This window comes from Perognathus longimembris, chromosome 8, assembly GCF_023159225.1.
Source record: "Perognathus longimembris pacificus isolate PPM17 chromosome 8, ASM2315922v1, whole genome shotgun sequence".
Classification (NCBI taxonomy): domain Eukaryota; kingdom Metazoa; phylum Chordata; class Mammalia; order Rodentia; family Heteromyidae; genus Perognathus; species Perognathus longimembris.
Window position 1 is genome coordinate 4,805,788 of NC_063168.1, and position 27,966 is coordinate 4,833,753.

At 48.8% G+C, this 27,966-nt stretch overlaps 1 protein-coding gene across 1 annotated transcript in view; it reads left to right on the forward strand.

Moving 5' to 3' along the window:
* Npas2 (neuronal PAS domain protein 2) overlaps window positions 1-27,966 on the forward strand; it is a 112,957-nt gene that overhangs the window by 27,546 nt on the left and 57,445 nt on the right. Inside the window, exon 2 of the mRNA XM_048353516.1 lies at window positions 23,824-23,877. Coding sequence (XP_048209473.1) covers window positions 23,846-23,877 — 32 coding nt within the window. The 5' untranslated portion in view covers window positions 23,824-23,845. The remainder of the gene's footprint in view (window positions 1-23,823; window positions 23,878-27,966) is intronic.

Below are 27,966 nucleotides of genomic sequence, written 5' to 3' on the forward strand. Positions count from 1 at the left end.
GGGTAGGGATCTCGGGTTTGGCTTCAGGGTTTTGAGCTGGCTTGGCAGTTTCTGCTCCTGGCTGGCACGCTGTCATTTCAGCCAGGCCTCCAGCCTGGCTCTTGGGTGGTTACTTTGGAGATGGATTCTCATGGACTTTCTACCTCAGCCTCCTGAGTAGCTAGGATTGTAAGTGTGAGCCAGTGGCGCCCAGCCTAACTTGTATATTGGGCTATTATCAGTTAAAAGCAGTCTAAAACATCTTTTTCTTTGGGGATCTACGAGAAACAGTACTCGTGAGCAGGAAGTGAGTGGGTCTTTACTTTTTCTTTTTCGCTTCATTTTGGTGGTAGGGGTTGAACCCAGAAACTCCTGCATGGTAGGCAAGTCAGTGCTCGGTCACTGAGGTATATACTCCCAGTGTTAATGAAGACTTTTTATCAGTGTTAATCAATTTATTTGCAGGGCGAGCCTAGATAAACACGAGGTGGGGTCCGAGAGGAGATGACCTAAGTTCTCTCTTCCGCTTGGTATCAAGGTTTTGCTATAATTTGAAGTTCTCACCACAAGCCACAGGCTGCCTCCTCAGCCTCTGCCTTCAGGGAGCAGATGCTGTCCACGTTTCACACCCAGACAGGTGGCTCGTGCCTATAATCCTAGCCACTTGGGAGGCAGAGACCTGGGCGTGGTAGTTCAAGACCGGCCAGGGCAAGAAAGTTCCTGAGACTCCATCTCAACCAATGAACGGGCACGGCCGGGGGTGGCTGTCATCTCAGCCACGCAGGGAAGCACACATGGGAGGATCACAGTTCAGGACACCCAGACCTCTCTCAAACAACGGCCAGCGTGTAGGTTGAGGATTTAACTCAGGGGAAGAGCGTTTGCCTGGCAAAGGTCAAGGCCCGGAAATGGGCCCTCAGCTCTGGAAAAAAAAAAAAAAAGCCATCACAGAAAGTGCCGGTAGAGTGACTCGGATGGTGGGGCTCCTGTCTACCAAGCACGAGGCCCTCAGTTCATTCCTCAGTTCCTCAGCCCTGTCCCTCAGGATCTTACGAGCCTCAGCGTAAGATGCCAGGTTGGTAGGTAGTGGTAGTGGCTAGATCTGAACTTGGATCTCTTTGCTTATACGTTCTCTCTCTGGTCCTATATGGCTTTCAGCTCTGCAGAGAACAACACGCTGTTACCAGCACGCTCTCTGGTTAGTATTAATTACTTTCATTTCCTCCCCCAGCCGGGGAAGTTTGGCCGTGCGGGGATTTCTTTCTGGTTCTGTGTGCCTGTCTTTATGGGAAGGCTGGTCTGCCATCGGCGTAGGTGGGGCTAGAAGAGGTAGGAACACGGATCCCCGAGAAGGTGGTGGAAAGCTCCCAGGATTACACGTAAAAATTAATTACAGAAAAGAAATACATCATTAATGTTGGATCTCACAATAGGTCCCAGTGTGACTATTATGGGAAATTAATTACTCCCTGCTTCCCATTCTAAAATTCATCTTCTCTGTACTGTGGGAATGGTCGTCATAGCCACACCGGTTGTTTTCAGTCATTCGTGGCCATCTCCTTCCAGGCTAGTGTACTCATTCTGTCCTCTTTATTTGGATTAGAATATACCAACCCTCATTCACTCCCTAGAAAGGACACGTTTGGTAAAAATCAAGTAAGGTGGCATGACCAAGGTCTTGAGGGACATCAGATACGTTGGGGTAAGATAGTAACATCCACTCATGCGTTGTGTAAAGATTATGGCCACCAAACATGGAAGTGGGCAGGTCTCTAGTAGACATTCTTTTTTGGGGGGATTTTTTGTTGTTGTTGACTTTTTGTCTAAAAAAAAAGAAATTACAGATGGGCCTTAGCCCTGTGAGTTCATGTGAAGAAAGTGAGCGATTATAGGCTGGTGGAAGGAAATGGGGCGTGGGGTGGTAATTACTAAACCAGTGTAGAGGGCGTTGGGTCTTCTCTGGAGGACAAGGGTGCCCTTTCTGGAGAAGTGGCGTTGAAATGGAGACCTGAAAAATGGCGGGGGGGGCGAGGGGGTTTGGAATCAGTGGTTCACATAAGAATGCAGAGGGCTCTCCGTGCTGCGTTAATCGCGCGTACAAACTCGTGCTGGTGGCGCCCAACTGTAATTCTAGCTACTTAGGAGGCTGAGATCTGAGGAGCTAGCCAGCTTGGGTAGGAAAGTCCGAGAGACTCTTATCGCCAATTAACCAGCAAAACCTGCTGGACTCATCAGGTAACCAAGTGGCTCAGGCCTATAATCCTAGCCCCTCAGGTAGCTGACATTTATCAAGATTTGAAGCTAGCTTGAGCAGGAAAGTCCATGAGCCTTTTTATCTCCAACGAACTAGCAAAAAGCCAGAAGTCGAGCTGTGGCTCAAATGGTACAGTATCAGCCATGAGCTGGGGGGGGGGGGGAAGATACTTGATCAAAGAAGATAGGGGAATGTGATAGATTGGCTGGAGGTTTAACGGTCCAGTGCACTCTCTTAGCATTTTGCTACCAGTATATGGCAAAGTGGTACAAATGGGTTGTTGTTTTTTTTCAATTTAATTTTATTGTCAAGATGATGTACAGAGGGATCACAGTTACAGATATAAGGTAGTGAGTGTATTTCCTGTCAGACTTGTTACTTCCTCCCTCATTTTCCTCCCGCCTCCCCTCCTTCCAACCCCTCCCCCAGTTGTACACTTAATTTCCAACATATTGTCTTGTGAGTATCGCTGTTACATTGGCTCACCTTTTATCCTTTGTCTCACCATTTTGACGTTCCCTTCCCTAATTCAGATAAACATATATACAATACCCAGGGTACCAAAATCAAATATAATGACAACAGGGGCTGACCCATAGGAAAGAAAAAAATACAGAAAAAAAATAATTTTGCGTAATACACTAAAAATAACAACCACAATGAAAAAACACTTGTTTCCATATCTTAGAGTCCATTTTTCCTAGCATCATCTTATATGATCATATGTACATAGCTATTGAGCTATTGTGATCCTCTGCTAGGACTATCCTAGACATATACTAATTATTACCAATGAGGGAAAACGTAGAGCCTATGTATCTTTGGGTCTAGCTCACTTCACTTAGTGTGATTTTTCTCCAAGTCTTTCCATTGCTTTTAACATTAATATTCTGAGTCATTCCACATTTAGAAGTTGCAAGAACAGTACAGGTAGCTTCCTTATATTCTTCACTAAGAGTTCCTGTTGTTAAATGGCATTTTTTGCCTTATATTTTCTACTTAGATACCTGTCACTGGTTTTCTTTTGGCAGTGTAGGGGTTTGAACTCAGGACCTCATGCTTTCTAGACAGGTGCTCCACCACGTGAGTTACTCCCCAGCTCCTTTTTGAGATGGATCTTGATTCAGCCCATAAACATTGAGCCGAGGCTGGGTGCTATGACCCTCCTATTTGTGTTTCCTCCTGTCGCCTGGCTGACAGGTATTCGCCGCTGCTCACAGCCATGGGTGACTGGTAGAGATGGAAGTCTCTTCGCCAAGCCATTGACAGGTTATTGCAGTGCTGAGGTTTGGGGACACTTACCTGTGATGCTGTGGCGTAGTCATAGGTAGGGGACAGCTGACGCTGGGAGAGGATCTAACCCCTGGACCCCCTTGGGAGTCACCTACTGTCCCAGTAGGTGTCCTGATTGCTCCAGGATCTAGTCTGGCCTCTACCTTACGTGTAGCTGCCTTGTTCATCTAGAGCAGCCCCAAGTCTTCCCTTGTGTTCCATGACCTAGGCCCTGTGCAAGGCTGTAAACCATGCACATTCTAGAGTGACTGCTGTCGGTTGGAGTTTGTCTGCTCTTTTCTAACGATGAGATGCGTATTCGTTGTTTTTGGCAGGAGCACCACAAAGGGATGCCACACATGAGAAGATCTCACTGGCTGGTGAGGGTACCTGGTTTTGTTTCTTCACTGAGCTGTTCTCTCTTTTTCATGGATAGTATCTTGTGGGAGATATTTTGAGATAAATTACACACACACACACACACACACACACACACACACACACACACACACACTGTGTCTCATCTAGCCTCATGCACTGCGTTTAATATCCATTGGCAGCTTCTGCTTAGAATATCATTACTATGGTGATTGCCAAATGGTACATTTAACTCCATCAGCCCTCTACAGGTATTAACTGGAATCCACTGGAAGAGAAGCTTGCCTTCCCCCTATTCATCCCTGCATTCACTTATTCTTTTACTCCTTTATCCCCTTGTACCTACATAGATTTATTATAGATTCTAGTTTTGGTGTGTGGGCTATAATGACAACTCTGACGGGAAGATTGTCCCATACACGGCCACCGAGGGCTTTTTGATTTTTTTTGTTTCTTTGAGCTCTGAATACTTGTGACTGTCTGTCCTGAACTGGCCCTGGAGTCCATCCGCCTGGCTCTTCGTAGTGGGGAGCATTATGCCTGAGGGTTCTGAGCTGTAGGGTAGCCCGCATGGAGGTCCGAGGGGCTGGAAAGTGGAGCCGGGTTCCAGGGAGATTGTGAAGCTAGAGTGGACAGCGGTGGTGGGTGGCTTGGGTGGGGGTGGAAGGCAGAATGGAGGTGTCCTTTCCTGAGGGAAAAGACTTAGGGCAGGAGAGGTGGACCGGGTGTCAGCAGGAAGGAGCCTCTGAACCCGGGAGGGGGACGATGGTCACATGGCGATGGGAAGGGCCAGTGGGCACTGGTGTCTACGACCGGGGAGAGAGGCTGGCGCTGATGAATACAGATGAATGACGAGAGCTGCTGCTAAGTGGATCGTGTAATTCGCAGACACGTCATGGCGTCATCACACAAGTCTGACTCCTCAGGTCACCAGGCTCGCTGCCCTCCCTGCGAGAGCCGTCCTATCCGACCTCGGGCCTTCCGTGTAGCCAGGATTGCACATGTAAGCGGCTGCACCTGCTGCTGCACCCTGTTCAAGGTGGTGTTTGTTTGTTCGCACATTAAAGGGGTACGAAGCCCATCACTAGCTTGTGGTGGGACGTACATCTGATCGGCCGGAATGGCATCTGGAAGGCTTTCCATAGCTTCTGCTGACACAGGGATGGGGAGTTGTGGGTGCTAAAGAGTTGTATTTGGGGGCTTTTGTTCTTGTTTGGTTGGTTTTATAGTCCTGGGTTTTGAACCCAGAGTTTCACACATACATACTAGGCAAGCCACTTACTCCTGGAGCTACTCCAATCCTTTCACTTTTGTGTTTGAGACACGGTCTTGCGCTACACGGACTGGCCTCAAAACTCTCAATCCTCCTATGTTGCCTTCCTGAAACTGGGATTGCAGGCTGCTACCACTACTTCTGGCTCAAGAAGTTTAAATATAGCTGGATGGCTTCACACATGGTGAAGAAGACTTTTTGTGCCAACATTTTATCTCTTCATCATGTTGACCATTGTTATTTTAGTCTCTTCCATCTGCTCTAATGAATCCTATTATGTATGTAATTCATACAGCACTCTCCAGATTCCATCTCATAGTGTAATTATTGCTATATCTCTCTGTCTGTCTCTCTGAATCTGTCTCTGTCTCTTTCTGACTTTATCTCTCTGTCCAACCTCTTAAATCTTTCTCTCATGCCTTCCCTCCCTCTGTCTGTCCCCCTTATATATATATGCATATAAACATATATATATATAATCAACGCTATTCTTCATGAAACATTGAGCTGGAAACACATTAATTTGGCTGAGTCTAGGTGAACACAAACTATATTCATGGTGCATTATTCTGATCTCTGTTACTGTATAACTACCTGCGATAACCAACAGTAAGGTTTATTTGGGGGGGGTCACAGTTTTGGAGGTATGATTCTGTGGTTGATTATTCTTCTTGCCTGGGGTGAAGCAGAGTATCGTGGCAGGAACCTGTGATACAGCAAAGCCATTCACCCCATGTCCACAGTGCAAAAGGAAAAGATGAGATCAGGGCCCCGCAGTCCTTTTGAAGACACATCCCTAACCAGCCCTTCCAGCATTCACCAAGCCCACCAACCAACCAACCAACTCACCAACTGAAGAGACATCAAAGAAGACGATCTCTGATGCCTACCCTCCGGTTAGAGTTCCCGTTATAGCACTGCGCTGAAGGCTGGAGCTCTTGGGGATCATTTAAGATAGAAACTCCAGTGCTTGTTGGGTGGTGAAAGCCCTGTGCTGAGATGTGAAGACAGACATTATATGAATTAGCATCATTATTTCTTTGGAGGTTGTAAGTAATTCACAGCCCATATGGGATACCTTTTACTTTTCTTGGCTTGTTATTTGTGTGTTGCTGCATATAGGAAAAAGGCTCATCTGAGTGCCAGAACAATATTTTGTGGGTAGCGTTTCAGTCATTTTATCAAATTACCTTCAATTCTAGACCTTCGGTAATCCATCAAGGTAAAATATTAGGTGTATACCTAAATTGCTTATAAATGGCCTCTATTGTTTCCAAAATAGTGTGATATAGTCAGATTTTGTGCTTCCTAAACCCTTACAGCATTGAATTACGATGAGTTACCATTTGATCAGCCAACTCCCTGAAATGAAATAACTTCCTTAAGAATCTCAATTTAGGGCATGTGTGAAAGCACGGAACCATTGCTGAGACACAAGAATAATGGCCCCGGGCGTGGATTTTCAGTGCTTTCCTCTCGCTCAAATATCTACATAAGCCAAATATGTGGTACGCTGGGGCTTGAACACGGGGCCAGGGCACTGCCCCTGAAATTTTTGCTCAAAGCTAGCATTTTTCCACTTGAGCCACAGCTCCACTTTGGGCTTTTTGGTAGGTAACTGGAGATGAGGGTCTCATGGACTTTCTTAACCAGCTGGCTTCGAACCATGATCTCAGCTTCCTGAATAGCTAAGATTATAGGAATGAGCCACCAGTGCCTGTCACGCGTTTGTTTTTTGAAGCTGAGTATCCGCTGTGTCGCTTAGTCTGGTCTCAAACTTATGATCGTCTTGTGTAAGCCTCCCAAGTACTAGGATTACAGGTGCACACTACCCCACCTGGCTGTTATCTCAGTCTTGTGGATTTTGTTTTCAGTGAGCACTGGGGTTTGTAATCAAGGGTTTATGATAAAAAAAAAATTATGCAGCAATTCTCGAGCTATCAATTCTCAAACTCACAACCGCTTTAATTTTTAAAAACCAGTGAGAAGAGCCAGGTATGGAGGCTTATACCTATAATCCCAGTACTAGGGAGAGTAAGGCAAGATGTTTGCAAGTTCAAGACCAGCCTGGGCTATGTAGGGAGACCCTGTCTCAAACAAACAAAAACATGCGGGAGATTCCGTAGCATTTTTTTTTTTTTTTTTTTTTTTTTTTTTGCCAGTCCTGGGCCTTGGACTCAGGGCCTGAGCACTGTCCCTGGCTTCTTCCCGCTCAAGGCTAGCACTCTGCCACTTGAGCCACAGCGCCGCTTCTGGCCGTTTTCTGTATATGTGGTGCTGGGGAATCGAACCTAGGGCCTCATGTATCCGAGGCAGGCACTCTTGCCGCTAGGCTATATCCCCAGCCCCCGTAGCATTTTTTTTTGTTCGTGGAGATTGTATCGGTGGATATTCACCATCTTAAAGTTTATCAATTCATTTTAAATAATGATAAGTACATTGCATTTTAACATAAAAATAATGCTTCCCTGTGCCTAAAATACAACTAGACATGGTAACTTATATAGGACTCTGTGTATAAACACAACCAAACAGACTAAAGGAAGAACCCAAGGGCATCGCTCCTTTGAACAACTAAGTACTATTTATCAAAGAAATTCCCAGGAATGGAAACATGGGTTGTTTTGTTGGTGTTTTTGTTGTTGTCTTTTTAGGGGGAACAGGAATAGAAGGAAGAAGGGTGAACAAATGCAGTCATTGTAGTCAGTAAACACTAGGTGAAAAATGAACCATACAACTTGTAGGCAGGGATGGAAGGCAGGGGCAAGTGGTGGAAAGCCAAGGAAGGGAGTGACATTGCCCAAGAAGCAGCGGGCTGGCTCCCTGAGCTTACGGCATTGTAACCCCTTTGTACAGCTCCTTAGTAATAACAATGAGAATAATAATGCTTCCCCAAATTGTACAATGCAGTCAGAAGAATGTCGTTGTTTTAATTTTTGCAAATGCCTGGCCTACTTGTTCTCTGCATGTATCCTACAGAATAGGTCTTGTCTTGTGCCCAGTAGGTATCCGTTGTTCACCTTAGGTAACCTAGTGATGGCCTTCAGCTTCACCGTGACTTCTAACTAGAATAAGGGTTAAACTCTTGAACATTCAGGACCTTGTCAAAAACCAACCCTTCCACTCTTATCTCAGAGAAGAATCTAGAAAAGAGGAAGCAACTGCCTGGCATTGTTGCCTGAATATCTAACCCACGTGGAAGAGGCCGTGCTCTCTTGACTTAGGATCAGAAAGGACAACTGCTGACTTAGGGAACAAGGAGAGCCCTGTTTGGACCAACCTCTTCAGATTTCTAGAAGGTCATACCTGGAGCCAGGCTGCGGAGGGGGCCCTGGAACTGCCTCTAGCTGGAGCTGCCCGAGTGCTTGTCTGTTCTCTGACCCTCAGATCTGCTTCGTAGTGCCTCTTCCCTGATTTAAACTCCAGCCCCGGCCCCAGCCCTCAAGCTGACTACTCAGTGAGTCCCCGTCCCGTCCCCCCCCACCCACCCCCCATGTCAGTGCGCATGCTCCGCTATTTCCTCCATGAGCAGACAGTTACCGTCTCTCGCATTGATTCCTGATGTCTGACAACACACTTGGCTAGACTTTTTGCTGTCCCATCATCAGTGAGGATGAAAGATGAAAATTGGAGTGAGCAGTAGAACTTTAACATTCCTTTTTCTTTTATCTACCCTCCTTCTGCTTTTCTCCACAGGCCCAGGTATGTTAGTAGGGCATCACTTTGTCCTGCAGTCTCAGAGTTAAGTGGGCATGTGGCACTGAACTATATACCTGAGACTGAATATAGGCCGACTAGAATATTCTAGTTACCAGACAGAATATGTCACAAAATACTAGGAACTTTTATACTACCACAAGGAAACGCAAATGAGCATCTAGTAATGGTATATAGCATCTTCATTTATTCACCCAGTTGTTCAGAATTATTTATTGTGTGCTATTATTTGCCACACATAGACATATCCCTAAAAAAAAACCAAAAACCAAAGATTTTGTTAAACTCTTAATTATGTTGGCGTTAAGCCAGTAAAAAATAAACAAATGTCCAAAGTTTTGGAAAAGTATCTATCTTTTCTAAATTCTCAGTTGTTACTTAGGATGTTGTAGCATCCGTACTATTTATTTGCAGGGGTCTGAGTGTCTGTTAGAGAAATCAATGCTGCTTCTCTTCAGCAACATAAAACACGCCATTCTAAAGGTAATAACTTATAATTAATTTCGTAGCTAATGTAGTATCTAGTCAGCCAACAACTAATTGAAATTGAAATGGTTGCTCCAAATTCTCTTTTAGAGAGACTGAAAAAGGCTGGGAGTAGTTAAGTAGGGTGCTGGTGACTCACGCCTGTAATCCTAGCTACTCAGGAGGCTGAGATCTGAGGATCATGGTTCAAAGCCAGCCTGGGCAGGAAAGTTCATGAGACTCTTCTCTCCAATTAACCACCAGAAAACCGGAAGTGGCGCTGTGGCTCAAGTGGTAGAGTGCTAGCCTTGAGCGGAAGAGCTCAGGGACAGTGCCCAGGCCCCATGATCACTGGGGAACCCTTTGCATTCCTGCCACCTGACTTCTATCACTTTCTACTTGTCTGCGGCTCTAGTTGTTGCTCCTCCGTCATTGCCCAGTGCTTTTCTGGTGCGTTAAAGATCATTCCTTTGTTTTTGGTAGTCTCTGGTTTCATCGTGATTATCCCTGGGTATAGATAATGTTTTTGCTTATTCCTTCTGGGGATGTTGGAATTTTTTTAATGTAAGGCCTGGTAGGTTTTATACACTTGGGGAAATTGTATTTTGAGTATTTTCTTTTCCACACTTTCCTAGTATCTCTTGCTAGAATTCCAGGTTTGGATGCGGTAGAGCGCTGTTAGAGTTCTTCCCGTCTACGCGGTCCCTTCCGCTTCTATGGCCTTCGTCGTTCAGCTTGCATCCCAACAAGCGCCCTAGTATGAGGGGCTGCACAAACACCGTCAGTCCCGGCTGTGTAAACCAATGCCAGCACTTCATATCCCTCTAGGACACGATTCCTGAGGAGGGCCCCCCCCCTTTCCGTCTTTCCCTCTGAGAAGGGCCGAGTGCATCCTCCTGGCCTCTTGGGCTGTGGAAGCATCAGGTTTTGCATCATTCAGGCCCACAATCACTGGCTTGTTCTGCTGGCCTCCTCCCGGGGCGTGCATCCCGGTACGCGTGTTCTGCCTTGCTGTCCCAGGCAGCCCTTCTTTTCCCTTGTTTTCTCTCTGCGTAGTACTGAGGTTTGAACTCAGGGTCTCACATTTGCTAAGTGGGCACTCTGCCGCTGAGCCACTACTGTGTCAGTTCCTTTCTGCACGGGTTATTTACAGGACGGAGTCTTGCTTTATGCCCAGGCAGGCCTGGGCTGGGATCCTTTTATGGGTGCTTCTCCTTGTTGTTGGAATGCCAGGGGTGCGCCTCTGCACGCAGCCGTGTGCTTCCCCCGTTGTGCGGAGATCGGCCCTGGCCACCGTGCCCAGCTCTCGATTGAGATGGAGAGTCAGTGAACTCTCCTACTGGGGCAGCCTTACCCCAAACTCTGCCCCCCGTGTAGCTCAGTGCGAACCTATTCCGCGCCCCTGAGCTGCGCGCTTGGAAATGGTAAAGACGGCAAATTTGACTTAGAGATAGTTTACCAAAGTTTTAAAAACAAATAGCTTAAGTAGTTTCTGGAATTTTCCCGGGCGCCTGGTCTCAAGACTCTGGTGCGCAGCATGTACTTTTCCTTCCATGCAGAACAATAGCAGGCGGCCTAAAAGCTTTGCCAGGGCTGTTTCTTCCCCTTGAAGTCACTAAAAGGAGGACGAGCGAGGAGAAAACACCCGCGTGGAATCCAGTACCGCGGAAAGCAGACTTCGGGCTGCGTGGTGCTGGCCCCGCAGCCGTCCCGGGGAGAAGGCCGATCTCGGAGTTCTGAAGGGAGGGCTCTCGAGCACGTGGTAGCCTCAGAAATGCGGTAAACCCCGTCACCCCAATCACACCCCGGTGGGCCAGATCATCGGCCTTTCTCGACGTTTAACCACGACTTCACTTTCTGTTTGGTGAGACTCCAGCAGGCCCGGCCGGGAGGCCACCGTCCACAGGTCTGCCTGCCGCGGCCTAGCTCTGGGCCCGTCACCCCCATTCGTACAGCGAGGCACCCCGTCTGCAGATCCACTTTGCAATCTGTCCGGGGAAGGGGACAGTCGCAAACTTGCAACCCCGTCGCGTGGCCTGGATCATGTTGTGGGACCAGAATGCGTTGAGAAATGCGGTAGGCTGGCGTCGAGGCTGGGAGGAAGCGTGCCTGCCTGATGTCCTGAGTTCAAATCTCAGCACTTGAAAAACTGGAAAACAGCAGTGGAGGGCTGCCCAATCCCCTAAGGGGCCTGTGGAACACCACGGAACCTCTCTTTGGGGTCTGATTTTCTAGGCCTTTCAGCTGTGACTAGGTCACAATCTCCAGCCACCCCCAGCGGGCCCAGAAATCTGTTGCTGCTGTGGTTCAAATGGGTCCCCCCCCCAAAGTTCACCCTCAAATGCATAGGCTATGTAGAAAGTGTAAATACGAGGATCGCAGGCCCAAAATACACTAGACATAAACATGAGACCCTATTGGAACAAAAACTAAATAAAAAAGGACTAGGGGCGTGATTCAGCTGGTAAAGCACCTACCTAGTGACTGCAAGGTCCTGAGTTCAAATCCCATAATGCCAAAACAAACAATACATACCTTTGACCACCTGCCCGCAGAGTCGAAGCAACTCCCTTGCTCTGTAAGAAAATTTTTCCTTTTTTTTTTTTTTTGTATTTTCTTTGTAAATTCTCACAGCCACCCAGCTGTAATGGAGTGGTTTAAAGTTTAATATTCTTAGAAGTCTATGGAATAAAATCTGGGTTTTGAATATTCATTGATTTTTTTAACACTATATAAATTATTTAGGAGAAAAATGTTTTCTAAATATTTTTTATGAAACGGAAGTAAAAATATCTCAGGGATATTTATCAGTAGAATTGACTTCTTTGATTCCATGTTTTTGTATGCCTGTACTGGGAATTAAATTTAGAGCTTGACTGCTGTCCCTTGGCTTTTTTTGTACTCTACCACTCGCTCCACTTTGGGCTTTTAGATAATTAATGAGAGATAAATGTCTCACAGACTTTCCTGCCTGGGCTGGCTTCAAACCACAATACTCAGATCTCAGCCTCCTGAGTAGCTAGGATTGTAGGTGTGAGTCACTGATGCCTGGCTGATTGCATTTGAGAAAAATAAATTAAGACCAATTACTAGCTGGGCACCAGTGGCTCATCTTTGTAACCTGAGCTAACCAGGAGGCCGAAATCTGTGCATCACCATTCAAAGCCAGCTCAGGCAGGAAAGTTTGCCAGACTCTTATCTCTAACTAGCCACCAAAAAAAATCCAGAAGTTTCCCAAGTGATAGAGCCCTAGCCTCCAGCAGAAGAGCTTAGGGACAGTGCCCAGGCCCCCTGAAGTTAAGGACCTGGCACACGGAGGGGTTGAGAACTTGCTTGCCATTCAGCTGGTTAGATTCAAGGGTCAGGATTTGAACCCGGAATCTTCCTGGACCCTGGCCTTTTTACCAGTAGATCCCGGTCCTCTTGCCATTGGTAGATTCCGTGTATCGCGTGCTAAAGAGAATGCGGTGCCAGAGCCGGGTGGCGAGGACTGATTCTCTGCCTTTTCACTGTTACAAATGTCAGAGGGATTTTTTCAGCTGAGGTCATGTCCTAGAAGAGGCTGGGCGAGCCAGGGCGGCAGTCGTGGGGTTCGGGGTTCGCACGTCTCTGAAAGGCTCGCCGACAGAACCGGCTTGTCAGTTTGCTCTGGCGAGGGAACACCGAGGGCGGGAATAGGGCACCTCTGCATCTGCGTAGATTCTGCCCCTTGGGCACCAGCCTGGGCCCAGTTGGAAACCGTCTCTGTGGGATCCCCAGAGATTCTCCTTTGCCCCTGCTCTGGGGGGTACCCCCGGAGCGGACCCCGCCCTCCGGGATGCTGGCTCTCCTGAGACCCCTCGATGTGGGTTACAGTTACCTAAGTCAGGTGCTGAGTACATTTCCTTTTGAACAGGGTTACTCACCCCCACCCTCATTTCCTCCCATTTCCCCCCCTCCCCCCTCCGCCCCCCCCCCCCCCGCCCCATGTTGTCTAGTTCATTTCCAACGCAGGGTCTTACTGAGTATCACTGCTGAATGAGTTCCCCCTCGGTCCCTCCGTGTCTGTGCTTCCCCGTCTGTTTTGTTCGGTGGTGGTTGTTTTTCAGTGCAGTCTTCCCAGGGTTCTTTGGGTCCCCCCTCATCCTTGGCTCCTCACCATGGCGGAAGCGGGATGTTGAGCTGACCTACTTGTGCTGTTTGCCCGCAGCTCACTGAGCCTGTTCGGCCTTGGCCAAGGGGCCCAGGCGGAAGGTGCTGTTCCGAGTGGATTTATGTACTCTGCGTACACAGCTGTGGGGGAATGTGTCAAGCATAAGGCCCAAGCCCAGGGGCACCCCTCCACTTGGATTCAGCCTCTCCCCTGGGGAGCCTGACTTAGGGTGGGTTCTTGCTGGAAACCAAAGCTAGGTTTCTCTCCAGCCTTTAAACCCCGATTGCTAGCTGAGTGCTGGTAGCTCGTGTCTGTAGTCCTAGTTTCTCAGGGTGTAGAGCTCTGAGGATCACAGTTTGAAGCCAGCCTGGGCAACAGAAAAGTTTATGAGACCTCTAACTCCAATGAACTGGTAACAAAAAAAAAAAGCTAGAAGTGTTCCGGGAGCTAACGGCTCCTAGCTCCTCAGGAGGCTGAGACCCGAGGGTTGTGGTTTGAAGCCAGCCCAGGCAAGAAAGTCCGTGAGACTCTATTCTCCAGTTAATCACAGAAGAAGAAAAAAAAATGGAAGTGGGGCTGTGGCTCAAGTGGCAGAGTGCTAACCTTACGCAAAAGCAGCTCAGGGACAGTGCTCAGATCCAGAGTTCAAGCCCGAGCCTGGGAAATAAAAGCTGGAAGTGGATCTGTGGCTTAAGTGGTATAGCACCAGCCTTGAACAAAAGCTGGGACAGAATCCAGGGCCTGAGTTCAAGCCCCACTACCGGCAAAAACAACCAACCAACCAAATGGCTAAAGGCAAGCGTTTCAGCTCTGCGTACCCCATGCCAAGCACTGCCCTGAGCCTGGGAATATCAGTGTGTGGAGCTGCTCAGGGGGTGGGGGCCCCTCCTATGTGTGAGGGGCTTGCCATGGAGGGCTGGGGGTTCTTGAGCTGCCGAGATCAGCAGGAAGCAGGACAGGTAGAAGAGGACAAGGGCGGATTGTGGAGGCAGAGCAGGGCACTGTGGCAGAGCGGCAGGTGTCAGGAGCGGGAGGACGAAGCCCAGCTCTCAGCTTGGCAGCTTGTCCGCCTGAGCTTTGAACACTACATTTTAGAGTCGGCCCCTTACCTTGTGGCGTGTGCCAGTAGATGTATTAGCCCCTATTTACCCCACACGCATTTACTGCTTTTATTCCTTGCTGAAACTTGGCTGTCTTGCGGTTTGGGGGCGTAGGATAATACCTGTTAGTCATTTGAGGGGGAGAGAAGCATTAGACAATTGTGATTAACTCAGATATATAAGAAAACCATAAGCCAGAGTTATCTGCGGCTTATTTTTACCAACTCCTGTGTTGTTGTTTTTTTCCTAGCCGTGTACATGAAGAAGAGTGCCCTCTGCCAGATGTGGTGGTACACATCTGTAACCCCAGCTAGCAGTAACATAAACAGGAGGATCAAGGACCAAGGCCAGCCCTGGGGGTGGGATGGGGGGATGGGGGGAAATGAGACTGTGTTTGAAAAATAGCTAATGCCAAAAAAGGGTTGGGAGTATGACTAAAGTGGTAGAGCACCTGTCTAAGTAAGAGCAAGGCCCCGAGTTCAAGCCTAGTATCACACACACACACACACACACACACACACACACACACACACACACACACGGAAGGGGCATTAAGCCCTTTTGGACGAGGAGCTACGTTTCTCCCTGATCCCTTACACCCAGAGCGTAGAAACCCTGGCCACGGAGGAGTGGCCACGGGTGAATCCTGCGTTTACTGGGCATTGTGCAAGACGCAAGCTCAAGCAAAAGATTACAGTTGTTAGGAGAAGAAGCAGCTCATTCTTCTTGCAGCTTCTTCTATCCGCCGGGAACAAAGAAAGGAGAGGAAGGAAACGAAGATAGCTTTCACACACACCTCAGCTACCTAGGAAATTTCCAGTCCTGCAGAGCAAAACCCCCACTGGCCTCAGATATTTCTAGAAGCGCTAATGCACCACCCACCTCCCATGCCCTTCGCTGAATGGACGGTGGTGGCCAGGGTCCTCAGGCGAGGCATGGGACCAAGTGTTCTGAGGACAAGATGGAAGTGCTAGGTGAGTTCCGGGACGCTGGCCCGTCCTGTCCACGATGCCCCTGTCCCCGTGGGCTGAAGTGTGTCACAGTGGTAGGGGTGAGTGGAACAACCGTTATGTGCGTTTGGGAGGGGGATGTGGAGACAAATACTTCATATTGTGGCTCTCACCAAGGGCAAGGTTGGGGGGTGGGAGTCTGGTGAAAGAGGGGAGTACTTAACACTGAGCTGGAATTATTGACTTGTGACATTCAGAAAGGTGACCGTGTCACGAGCACTGCCTGAACACCGTACTAGGACCAGGGATGTTTGTGAAGGGCTTCTCGAGGTGTTACAGTCGAATGGCTCCTCCGGCTCAGGCAGCGAATGACACCCAGGGCCCAGTCCTTCCTGTCAGCTTTCCCCTGTGCACGGCCGGTCCCCATCGCCTCCATCCCAGCTCTTCTCGATCCAGAGTCGGTGTTTCTGGCATCTGTTTCTTTTCTCGCATGTATGCATCTGATGCATATGAACATTTTTACCAGATGGATATCCTCAAGCTGTGGCGGTCAAGGATGGAGGGAGGCAGAGGGACCCTGGAGGAGGCATGGCCAGGACTGGCTCACCGTGCGGATTTGTGTCCAGTGGTATGGAAGCCTTACCAGTTAGTTAAACACCAGTGGGTCCCCACATTCCTGCTATGACCGCCTGGCCCAACTGGGCTGACGCCAGAATTTTCAGACAAACCAGGTTTGAGCCTAGAAGATACAACTGAGTACTTTCTGGGTTTTAATGGACCGTGTTTTAATGGTGAGGTTGCGCCCATTTCCGGCATCGTACGTAGTTGCTAGGTATTATATCGGAGTATCTTGAAATTTGGGGGCTGGGGCTTTTGCTGGGGGGACTACTGTAGAACAAGCAGGTGGGTAGAGGGCTTCCTAATCCTCAAGCCTCCTCCTTACCTGCACCCAGCGGCGAGTCCGTGGGTCCCTGGGGTGATGTGGCTTCGTCCCAGTCACTCTTGTCTTTTTGGTGCTTTGCCAAGTCTCACTGACGTACCTGGGTGGTGGTAAATACGGTCACACTGCCCAAGAAGAGCTGGTAAGCCCCGGCCCTGCTGGAAAGCCTTCGCCAGACGTGCTGGGCCTCCAGAGTGGTCCGCCATGCCTGGGGTGGGCTGGGCCCATGGGGAGCCGGAGCTCCCACCTAGCTTCGGGAACCACTGAGGCTCCGCTTCCCACCCCCGCCCCCCCACATCTGGCTATCGAGGCAGACGAGGCAGGGGGAGGTACGATGATTCTGTGTAGAGGTGCACTCTGGGTAATGTATTGTAGGCCTGTGTGATTCTGCAAGAATGTGGGCGGACCGGGTCAGAAGGAAAAGTGAGAGTACCTGGGCAGGTTCTTGGGGTAGGGTAGCAGGTGTGACTGTCGTACCTGCAGGCATCATGCCCAAATGCAGTCAGGAGCCCGCCGGTCCCTTTGCAGCGGTGCTGTGTCTGAGGTTCCCAGGGCCGCCGGTAGCCTGGGAACTCGCCCGGGGCCTGGTGGTATCCGAAGACATGGTGGACAGGAGCCTCTGGGTGTCCTGGGCCAGCAGGTGAGGCCTTCTCTGTTTTAGCTGTAAATAAAAGAAGCGACAGTGACAGGAAGCATGTGGCTTTAGATCAGCGTGGGTTACATGGCCTGGACTCCTGTTGCCTGCCTCTTTCCATTGACAAGTGCAAAACAGTTTCTTTATATTGGTGTTGTTAAGCTGGGGAGCCCAGGCAGGTGCTCTACCACTTGAGCCAGGCCTCCAGCCAGAAGTGCCTGTTTGTGACCGGCCACTGCATTGTAGAAGGGAGGGCTGTCAGCCAGGTGAGGCGTCTTGGTGGAGTCTCCTCTCCACGGTGTACAGTCTCAGGTGTGTCGGTTTCCGGAGGATGGCCTCTTGCACCGGCCATCGCTCCACCTGAAAGGAAGAGAGAGGATATTCAAACCGACGTCTCGAACATCCCCACCGTTGCCCACAGTCCGTGGCTCGTGTGAAACAGCCCCCCTTTTCACCAAGTATTATTTGAAGCTCTGATGGGTTAAACCCAAGACTCCACAGCCCAGATACACAAAGCTAACTCGACTTCTTGTTCGAAGCACAGTTCATCCTTTTGGTTTTTCTGGAAGGCCTAAAAGCGCACATGGAGCAGATGCTGTGTGAGTAGGGACCCGGGGCTGAGCGGACCCGGGGGGGCTGTGGTGTTACGTCTGTGGCAACGGAGCCGTAGCTCCCCACAGAAACTTCCAGTGGCTCGGGCAGTGTGAATCACAGTCTCCCGTCCCCTCTTGCTGCTTTCCCTGGGCTTCTGTTGTCCACACCCTTACCACACACTGTGACGCATCAGCGTCTCTCCTTGACTCGGGGTGACATAGTGTGCTTTGAACTCTTGATAAAGGGGTCCCCTGGGAGGAGGAATCTTCAGTGATTGGGATGCAAGGGCCAAAAGACTACAAGCATATCGTTCGTGTGGCCCTTTGACCATGGCTATTTTGGAAATCCTTGGCTCGTCCGAATGATGTCATCGTGAATTGGTTTCACAACACATTTTCTAACTCTCTCCATCCATTCCTTCCTGGCCTAGGTCACCATTTCCCTGAATAATGAGTCATCAGCCACTCAGCAAAAGAAAGCATGCAAATAATAGCCTTAGTGGGGCCTTGTAGAAGCTTCTAGTCCTGCTGTGCCGTGGTCGTGGAAGTGCCATGACTGTCTTTCTCATCATATCCTTGGGGAATATCCTGCTCCCCGAGGCCCTGGAAAATGCCCTGCCCTGTGGCTGTGTAGAACAAGTGCAGCAGTGGACTGGGAGTTAAAAATCGGATCGGTCAGTTTGGCCTTTCTGGAATGTTCTGGAACCACTGAGAATTCCTTACAGGGGAGTTGGGACAGCAGGAGCAGCTGGCTCTCAGGTTTTCACTGTCCGTTTTCTTTAGCAAAATCTCTTTCCCCAGCACAGGAGTCACTGCCATCCAAAAAGCCATTCCCCATAGAGGAGGAATCAAAAGGTGGAAGCAATTCCCTAGCTTCCCCAAATGACAGGAGGAGAGAGGCCATGTCCGTCCGTCCGTCCGTCCGTCCGTCATCCGTGTCTCTTCATTTGTTAAATAGGAGGAGGAAAAACCACGGCGCTCCCATGTGTGAGACTCAGACACCCATCCAAGACGACATGAGGCCCCCTCACCAGGGGCCGACTGGGAAGACAGAAGGCGCAGACGGTTAGCCGCAAATAAAGCCAGCAAACCGGGGAGATGTCTGGGCTTGCTTTGGCCTCTGATTTCAACTTGTTCTTTTTTTTCAGTACTTTGTTTTTTTAGTGAACTAAATTTACTGGATTGTGTTGGTATGGTGGGGAGGAGTATTGGGATTTTCCAGCTCGCTTGGGACCTATAATCCAAACCACTTTCCAGCCAATCTGAAAAACATCATGATTTTATTTTGTGCAAACATTGGCCTTGCAATACAACAGGCTTATGGTAGTCATTTCATGGAAACATTCATATTACACAGTGAGCCACTAGGCCTATGGAGACTGTGCCTAGAATTCAAAATTAAAGGAGAATGGAGAAGAAACCTGAGTTGCCATCCCAGTAATACTTTAACACGGCCCAGCAAACCACAGTGCAGGTCTAGATCCAGTCCCACTGTTTTTTTTTTATAAATAAAGCTTTATTGGAACATAACCATGTCTGTTCATTTACATATTACCAATGGCTGTGTTCTGGTTTTTGTTTTGTTTTCTTTACAATGGCAACAGAGTTGAGAGGCCATTGGTCTGCTTCCGAAGTACTGACTTGGTAGCCTTTCATAGAAAAAAAAACGTTGCTAATCCCTGTTTTAGAATAGCCTACCGCTTCTGTGCACTTTGTATGACGTCTCCTAGGGACCTTGTCACCGGAGTGGCAGTTAAGAGTCTGAGAGAGAGTGTTTTAGAGTCCTTGCAGTAGATAAAGACCAACAATGCACCTTGTGGTTGTGTACTATTATTCTATGTCAGAGAGCTTGAACTCGGCGCCTGGGCACCAGTCAAAGCTAGAGCTCTACCCCTTTGATTCACAGCTCCACTTTCGGCTTCTTTGGTCAAGGCTGGCACTTTACCGCCTGAGCCATACCTCCATTCCTGACTTTCTGTTGGTTAACTGGAGATAAATGTCTGACACAGGCTTTCTTCTCCAGGCTGACTTTAAGCTCTGATCCTCAGATCTCAACTCCCTGAGGACAGGCTTGGCTTCTGTCAGTGTTTAAGAATAAAGTACATTACATTATAAAGAAAGACAGGGAGGGCTGGATCAAAGGCAAAGGGGAGCGGGGTGAGGCTATTGGCACTTGCCTGAACTGGGGCTTAGCAACCCATCGTGAATGTAAAGGGAGTCGGAGTCAGGCTGCAGGTAGGGGGTGATCAAGGCCCACCTGGAGTCCTTCCGCACTGCAGACACTTTTCAAAATTGTTGGCGTCGTCACAAAATAAGGCATGTCTAAGAAACGAGTGCATCCAAAGAGACGGGACAAAAAAATGCTAATGTGGTCCTCCGACACACACACACACACACACACAAGAACATTTGATAAAAACTAAGAAATAATCATGTAGTATCTGGAATAGTCCAGTTCATTGACACAGAGGGTAGAAGGGCGGGGTGCGGGTCTGGAGTATTAGGGGAATAGGGAGTCACTGGTTAGCGGATGAATGTAGAGTTTCACTCCTGTAGGAAGGCGGTGGTAGTTGTACAGTTGGAGTGTCCTCACCACTACTGAGCTGTACTTTACGAGTGGCTAAGATGGTCAGTCTTAGCATGTGCATTTAGTTCGCTGGCGTGTGTATGTATGTGTGCGTGTGAGTCTGCGCAGTGTGCACCTGTACTGGGGTTTGAACTCGGAGGCTGGGGACTGACCTTGAGCTTTTGCACCCAAGGCTGTTCACAAGTAAATAATAATACACAGGGCAAACGAGGAGGAGAGCGGAGTTGAGGTTGCTGGCCCAGGCGGTTCGGGGCCAGTGCTTCCGAGGAACTTCCTCTCCGCGCTTGGAGCAGAGCCGCTGAATGATGAAGATGGGTCACGTGAGAAGACTCAGGCCAGGGCACCCGGGAGGTGGAGAAGAAGAGCTGGCAGCAGAGCGCCAGGCTTTGCCAGCTCAGGAAACGTTTAAGGAGAGGCATTTACACAGCAGAGGAGATGGGGCTGGTCAGGATAGCCATTTGTCCTTGTTAGATGCTTTGTGTATCACCAACCGACCCTTCATTCATTCCAACAGGATTCCAGAAGCTCAGCCAGCCTTGCCCTGTAAACAAGCTTTGTCAAGGGCACAGTGCAGAGGGGTCCCCAGTTTTCCCTTGGGGGCTTAGAGAGCCCCGTCCCTTTTGGGAACACAGGCTAGGGCAGGGCCCCACTAAGTGAATTTTCACCCTGTTTTTCACTTGGTAAGCCTGGATCCGATCCCATCTGGAGAGCATCAAGTCCGTGCCTGTTTGCAGATGTGTTAACCCTATTTTATTTTTTGTTTTACGCTTTGCACTTGATTCATGTTTATTTTGTCTTCTTGGGACGAAAGGCAAACATGAGTGGACAAAAGGCTGAAGGGATGACTAAAAATATATGGTCTGTGTCCAAGAGATTCTGATTTCGATGGTCTTGGATGAGGCTTGAACATAGGTATGCTTTCCTTTTTAGTTTATTTTTAAATTTACAAATGTTTCTACAAGGAACTACAACTTAGCATTGTTTACTTATGTGCACAGTGCGTCTCGATCAGTCACCCCTTCCATCATTGCCTCCCCCGTCTGTACACCCAAGTTCACACTTCCTTTTTCAAGATGCACACTGTGCCTTGTGACTGCATTCATCCTTTGTTGTTCCCTTTTCCATTCATTCACATCCCCACTATTCCCACTAGTGTTACACACTCCTGATATTCATTTTGTTAAAATATCTGCCTGTTCAAAGGATTTATACCATGGGTTTCACTGATACATATATTCCACTTGAGCTTGGTCATATATGTGTGTACACACACACACACACACACACACACACACACACACACGCATATGTCCCTGTGTGTGTTTATCTGGGAGGTTGTATCGTGGCTCCGTGGTCCACATATGAGAGAAAAACCTTTTGTCTCTCTCGGTCCGGCTTACTTCACTCCGTATGATTTTTGCCACATGCGTGCATTCCCTTACAACGGCCATCAATTTCATTCCACCTGATGGATGAATACAATCCCATTGTCTCTGTGTGTGTCTGCGTGTGATATATTCTTGATCCGTTTGTCCGCTGCGATGCACCTGGGCTGTTTCCATGACTTGCTTATCATGGGTCGTTCTGCAGCAAACGTGGCTGTGCCGGTGCGTTGATTGTAACCTGTCCTGCAGTCCTTCAGACAACTGCCTATGTATGGCAGCACTGGGTTATAGGTGAATTCTGGGGTTTGGGGAAGCGTCTCCATAGGGACTTCCATAGTGGTTATGCTGGTTTGCATTCCCACCAACAGCATGTCCAGTATCCATCTTGATGAATGAAGAAGGTATTATCCCACTGTTGTTTTGATTTGCATTTCCTTTATGACTAGGAATGTTGAGCATTTCTTCATGTATTTGTTGGCCATTTCAGATTTTTCTTCTGAGAGCTATATACTTATTAGCCCCTTTGTCCATTTATTGACTGAGTGTTGATTCTGTGGGGATTTAGCTTTTTGAGCTCCTTGTATATTCTGGTAATTCGACCCTTGTTAGACATATATCTGGCAAATATCTTCTCTCATTCTGTTGCTGTCTTTTAGCTTCTGACAGTTTTCTTGGCTGTGCAGAAGCATTTTTGCTTAATACACTTATTTGCTGAGCCCCTGAAATTCTATTCAGAAAGTTCCTGCCTATGACAATACATTCTAGTATTTCACCTACTCCTTCCTACAGTAGTTTCAAGGTTCAGGTCTTGCATTACAGTCTTTGTAAGCTTTGAATTGATATTGGTACAGGATAAGAAATATTTCAGTCTTTGGCATGTGGACTTCCAGTTCTTCCGGCCCCACTTGTTGAAGAGGCTATCCTTTCTCCAGCATATTTTAAACTTTTGTTGTCAAGTACCCATTGGTTGTAGGTGCATGGTTTATTCCCAGGTCTTCTTTTCCATTAGTCTTCAGGTCTGCTTTTGTGCCTGTACCAATTTTGTTATTCCTGCTATTATGGATTTATACAATAGCTTGAAATCTAGAATTGTGATACCACTGTCATTGTCTTGTTTTGTTTTTTTTGCTCAGAATTGCTTTGGTTTTTCAAGGCCTTTTATGTTTCCATATGACTTTGATGTTTTTTCCTTTTCTATCTCTGTGTGGAATGGCATTGAAATTTTGGTAAGTATTGCACTAAATGGGTAGATTGCCTTTGACACTTGCACAATATTGATTCTACCAATCCAAGATCACGGGAGCTCTTCCCATCTTCTCATATCTTCTTCAGTTTCTTCAGGGGCTTATAGTTTTCATTTTAGAGGCCTTTACCTCCCTTTTAACCCCATTTTAATCATGATGCAAACTTCAGCTGCTGAATGAATTTCTTACAAGCCTGTCCCGGAGTTTGTTGCAAATCTGTCCCTGAATATAGCTGCCACTTGCTGAGTGAGCCACGTGTGGGGAGTGAGAGAGGACATGGCTGCAGAATTCTTTCTTGCTCTGGCTCAGACTTGTGCCAGGTAACGCGAAGTACAAACCTAAACAGTCTCAGAGAGAAAGTTCTATTAAAAATCTTTATCTGGAACCTTGCACCTTGCATTTCTTGAGCCATTGCTAATGTAAGCATGGGTTTGGGAGGCTTGGCTTCAGAGGCCCTGGGCTGGAGCAGGGCCGTGGCCCTGGTTGGCTCAGCTCCTGCCTAGTGCTCACCCCATCTCGGTTGACCCCACCGTCTCAGCCACAGCCCACCCTCTGCTCCTGGTTCCTTCCCCCACATCCCCCAGCCAGGCAGGGCTCTGGGAAGTGCGCGAGTCACAGGAAGCAAGGATATGTAAGAAGGCGGCAGCAGGGCCAGGTGCGCAGGTGCCAGGCCACCGGCAGGTCACAGGCATCTGCAAGGAGGCACGTGAGCAGTTTAGGCTCGCGATGAACACATGCGGCCTCTCTGAGCTGGGCTCCAGGGCAATTCTCAAAGTGGGGTCTGGAGACCCCTAGTGTCTGCGAGGGCAAACATGAAACACGTAGATGTGATAAGACCAAAATCATGGGCCCCAGAAAGACCTGTACAGAAGATCTAGAGACATACCATAACCGTCTGGCTTTTGGGTTTTGTTTTTCAGGAAAGACTGCATAGAAAATCTAATGGATGAAGATGAGAAGGACAGAGCAAAGAGGTAAGCAGACTGGCCCGTCACAGTACGGGCACCATGGTTGGCTGCCTGCCCGAATCTTGCCTGCCCATGATGCTCTGCTTAGCAAAAACACTAACACGCCAGGCAGCTCTGGCTTCCCCAGAAAAGCATTTCAGAGCAGCAGTGCCTTCAAGTTTGCTTCTCGCTGGTAGAGTTACCAGGTTACTCACTGTCGGTAGCTCGCCGAGAGAACTGAGCGGTTCATATGCTTAGGTATTTGTCAGTCCGTTTCTGTCTCCTCCCATGGGTCTGATTGCGGCTTTCGTGGGACAGATTGGCAAGCAAGCTGACAGAAGCCAAGGCAGCCTGGCGCAGGCCCTGGATCTGTGATTGAGAGCCTCTGGCTTTCGGTGATAATGTATCGTTATGACACCATCCTGACTCGTTGTTATGAGGTGTGCAGTAACCAATCAGCACAGCTCAGTTTCATCATCTGTAAGTTGGAGTTGTCATGGCTCCCTTGTATCAGGTGTGGGTCAGTGGGAAAGAGCCTGGTGGATACAATGTTGGAGCTCATGACTGTATTGGTTGCTTCAAGGAACTTGAATACCTGAGATATGTACGGTGTCAGCATGAAGTTGACATTCTGAAAGCCAGGCATGACCAAATGAGCCAAACGCTGGCGGTACACACCTGCAGCCCTAGGTACTCAGGAGACTGAGACCTGAGCATCATAACTGGAAGTTAGCTCAGGGAAGAAAAGTCCTGTGAGACCCATGTCCAGGTAACCAGCAAAAAGCTGAAAGTGGAGGTGTGGCTCAAGTGGTAGAGAACCAGCTTGAGGGGAAAAGCCAAGCCAGAGCTCAAGGCCCTGAGTTCAAGCCCTAGCCCCAATGTAGGCACGCATGTGTACGTGCACACGCGTGCGCGCACGCGCACACACACACACTCCAGTGAGAGACTGACCAGATGTCATCCACGTCGGCAGTTATCATGACAACGTGAGGGGAGGAGGAGGAGCAGGGGCCACCCGCCCACAAGGAGCGCGCGGGGGATGGAGTGGTCGGGAGGCCACCCAAGCTCGCTGGGGTTGAGGTGGCAGGACCAGCAATAGAAGCCAGAACTTCCTGTCTCCGCTCTGCCGGAGTCCTAGGCAGTCTCCCTCCGGTCTCATCCTGTGCCGCATCTGCCGTTGCGTGCATACGCGGGGCGCTCTGTCCTCCAGGACAGCCCCCCCCCCCCCCCGGGAGAGTAGGACCCATGGCCTGGGTGTCACTCCTAAACAGCGGAGCCCCTGGAGTTCGGTGGCTCTAGTGGGGCTGCCTTCCCCGGTCTCCTGGGGAGAAACGCATCCACGGGCCCTCACAGACCTGCGGTGAGTGGGGAAGTCCCGATCAGTGCTTCCTTTAACACTCGGGCCGGCGGCAGTGGCCGGCAGCGTGGACCGTAGGAGTTGAGTGTGGGAGGAGGACTAGGAGATGAGGCCGTCAGCCCTGGGAGCGCATCTCTACTTCCTCTTCTTGTATTCTTATCTCTACTTCTCCATGCGCTGGGTGAATCCCGACAATAAACATTCAAAGCAATTAATTCCCAAGATTGCCCAGATGCAAGGGGCCAGTCCCTTGGCACTGGGTCCTCCCAGCATGCTTTGCAGACTGTAGGTCAGAAACTGCCAGGCCTGCAACGTCTAGCTGGGTCCCATCAGGAAGTGACTAAAGAGGACCAGGCTGGCCTCAAACATAGAGAAGAACAGCAGTAGTGAGCAGACGTTACTGACGTTCCTCTATGTTCAGTGCTACTCACTCACCGCTGAGCTGAGTGCTCCTGTGGGCGTGATCTCCAGCCTTCCCCTCGGCTTTCCTCTGAGGTATGGGTTACTGTTATGCCTACAATACAGATGAGAAAACGGAAGCTGAACAAGGTGGACTCATTAATTTGACAGAAATGAGAAAGCTCTGGTACGTGGCAGGTGGGAAGTTAATGATGGACTTCCTTAGCCTGGGACTCAGCGCTGACCGCTCAGATCCCAAGAGACCCGCTGCGCACAGCACCAAAATGCCACCCCTCTGGCAGGTCCCGACTAAGATGCCGATTCTAAGGTGACTTTGGAGTCTACAGAAGTTTTATTACTTTTGTCCCCAAAGTCTTCATGGAACGTGTCTAGATGTCAGACTGAGTGACATTTCTTGTTCATTCATTCCCAGGGGCTGTGGGCTCATCCCCTGTGGTTAGTCCATTTTACATTGCCATAACAAAACACCTGAGGTTAGTAAACTAGAAAGAAAAGAGGTCTCCTTAGCTCACGGTCTTGGAGGTTCAAAGGCACTAGCATTGGCATCACCGCGGGACACACTCGTGACAGAGCGGTCACATCACAAGCCAGAGGCTGGGGAGGAGCTAGTCCTGCCGCCTCCTTCGCCCCCTGACAACCCCATTCTCTCTTCACATCAACATCCTGAGGACCGAGTTTCCAAGACCTGAACCCTTGGGGTCCATCCAGACGATAGCCACATCCTGGACGGAAGCCACTTTTGCAAATAGGTGCCTGTGTGCAAAAGTTGCTGTCCCTCGTTCCTCTTATCCTCAGATGGGAAACAGGTGTAGAATGCTCATGAACATCTGCACTCTTCACCAAGATGGCAGCAATAGTGCCGTACCCTTCGGAACACTCGGAGAAAAGAGAGCAAACACAGACCTGAGATTGTTATCCATTCCAGAGCCTCTGGTTTTGCAGGTTTTGTAGCAGCAATGTGGAAGGCCCTGACGGAAGTCCTGATTTTGACTCCCATGATATTTTTAATGAGATTAGAAATGTCTAGCTTTAGGATATAGCCCTTTCCTCTCCAGAATAGATGCCTTGTGTGAAGCAGGAAACTCATGGTGTGTTTGGGTCATTCGATCATGGTTTTCGAAGCAAGACATAGTTCATGGAAATTCTGTGCATTTCCATAGAAATCTAGGATATGATTACTGTGTGTTCAGAACGATTCTGCGCTGTGTTCTTAAGAGGAGACGCAAAAAACAGGGCGGGTCCTGATACTCCAAGAGGTCAATAAGGGAAACAGATCCGTTGATTTAGAGTCCCTGGGTAATGAAATTTCCTATTTGCCATTTTATGTACCAGTTGTGAGCATAGCTTTCTGGTTCTGACGTGACATTGTGTTGTGGTGGAAAGGGAAAGGGAAAGAGGGGTATTTGTGTGATTATCCAGGGAGCAGTGTAATGTGGCAGGAAGTGGTGTGGTGTGGCAGGAAGTGGCGTGCTAATGGCAGGAAGTGGTGTGATAATGGCAGGAAGTGGTGTGATATTGGCAGGAAGTGGTGTGATAATGGCAGGAAGTACCTAGGCACATCCATTAGACAGATTTGATGATTCTCGCTACTGTTTGCTCGATTCTTGGAGAAGTGACTAAACCTTTCCTAGCCTCAATAGCCTCCTTCTGGAAAAACGGGAACGGTAACCATGATGGCTTCTACTGGGTTTATCACAGGAACCACATGCGGCCAGGTACAGACACCTGGCTAAGTGCAGTTTGCACAGCGCAGTCAGGACAGCTGTGATGTATTGTGCACGTCACAGGGCGGGCGGAGCTCGTGATACAGGAGCCCTCCCTTCCTTACAGCATCTCCTCCACAACAGGTTATTATTAGCCTCATTTTCAGGAGCGAAGTCAGAGGCTCCGGGATGACACAGCCCATTCGTGGAAGGCAGCAAATTACATTTGAGCATCGGTTTCAGTCTGTGGCTTTGGTAAACAGAAGCTGTTCCTTCTGCTTCACTGCATACCCAAGCTGTAGGGACAGTGAGGACTGACAAGAAATCTTTGCTTTCCAAATAAAATCAAGTGTCTACAACTTCACAGCATTGACAACAGTGGCTCCATTTCTCGGTACGAAAGAATACCTGTCGGCTAAGAAGAAACTGCTTCGTGTTTACTTCTATTTTTTGGTCCCCCTGAAGGAATAAATATATGCTGTGTCCAGTCGATGCATTTGGTTTAGAGAGGGAGGTGGGTGGTGAGTTTATGACTTTGCTCAGTCAGGAGTATCAGGCAAGGTTAGCCAGTTCTTAAACACACGCTAAAGTCCTTTTACTCCTTGACCTTAATCTTTAGGTCCCCGCAGAGGGGCG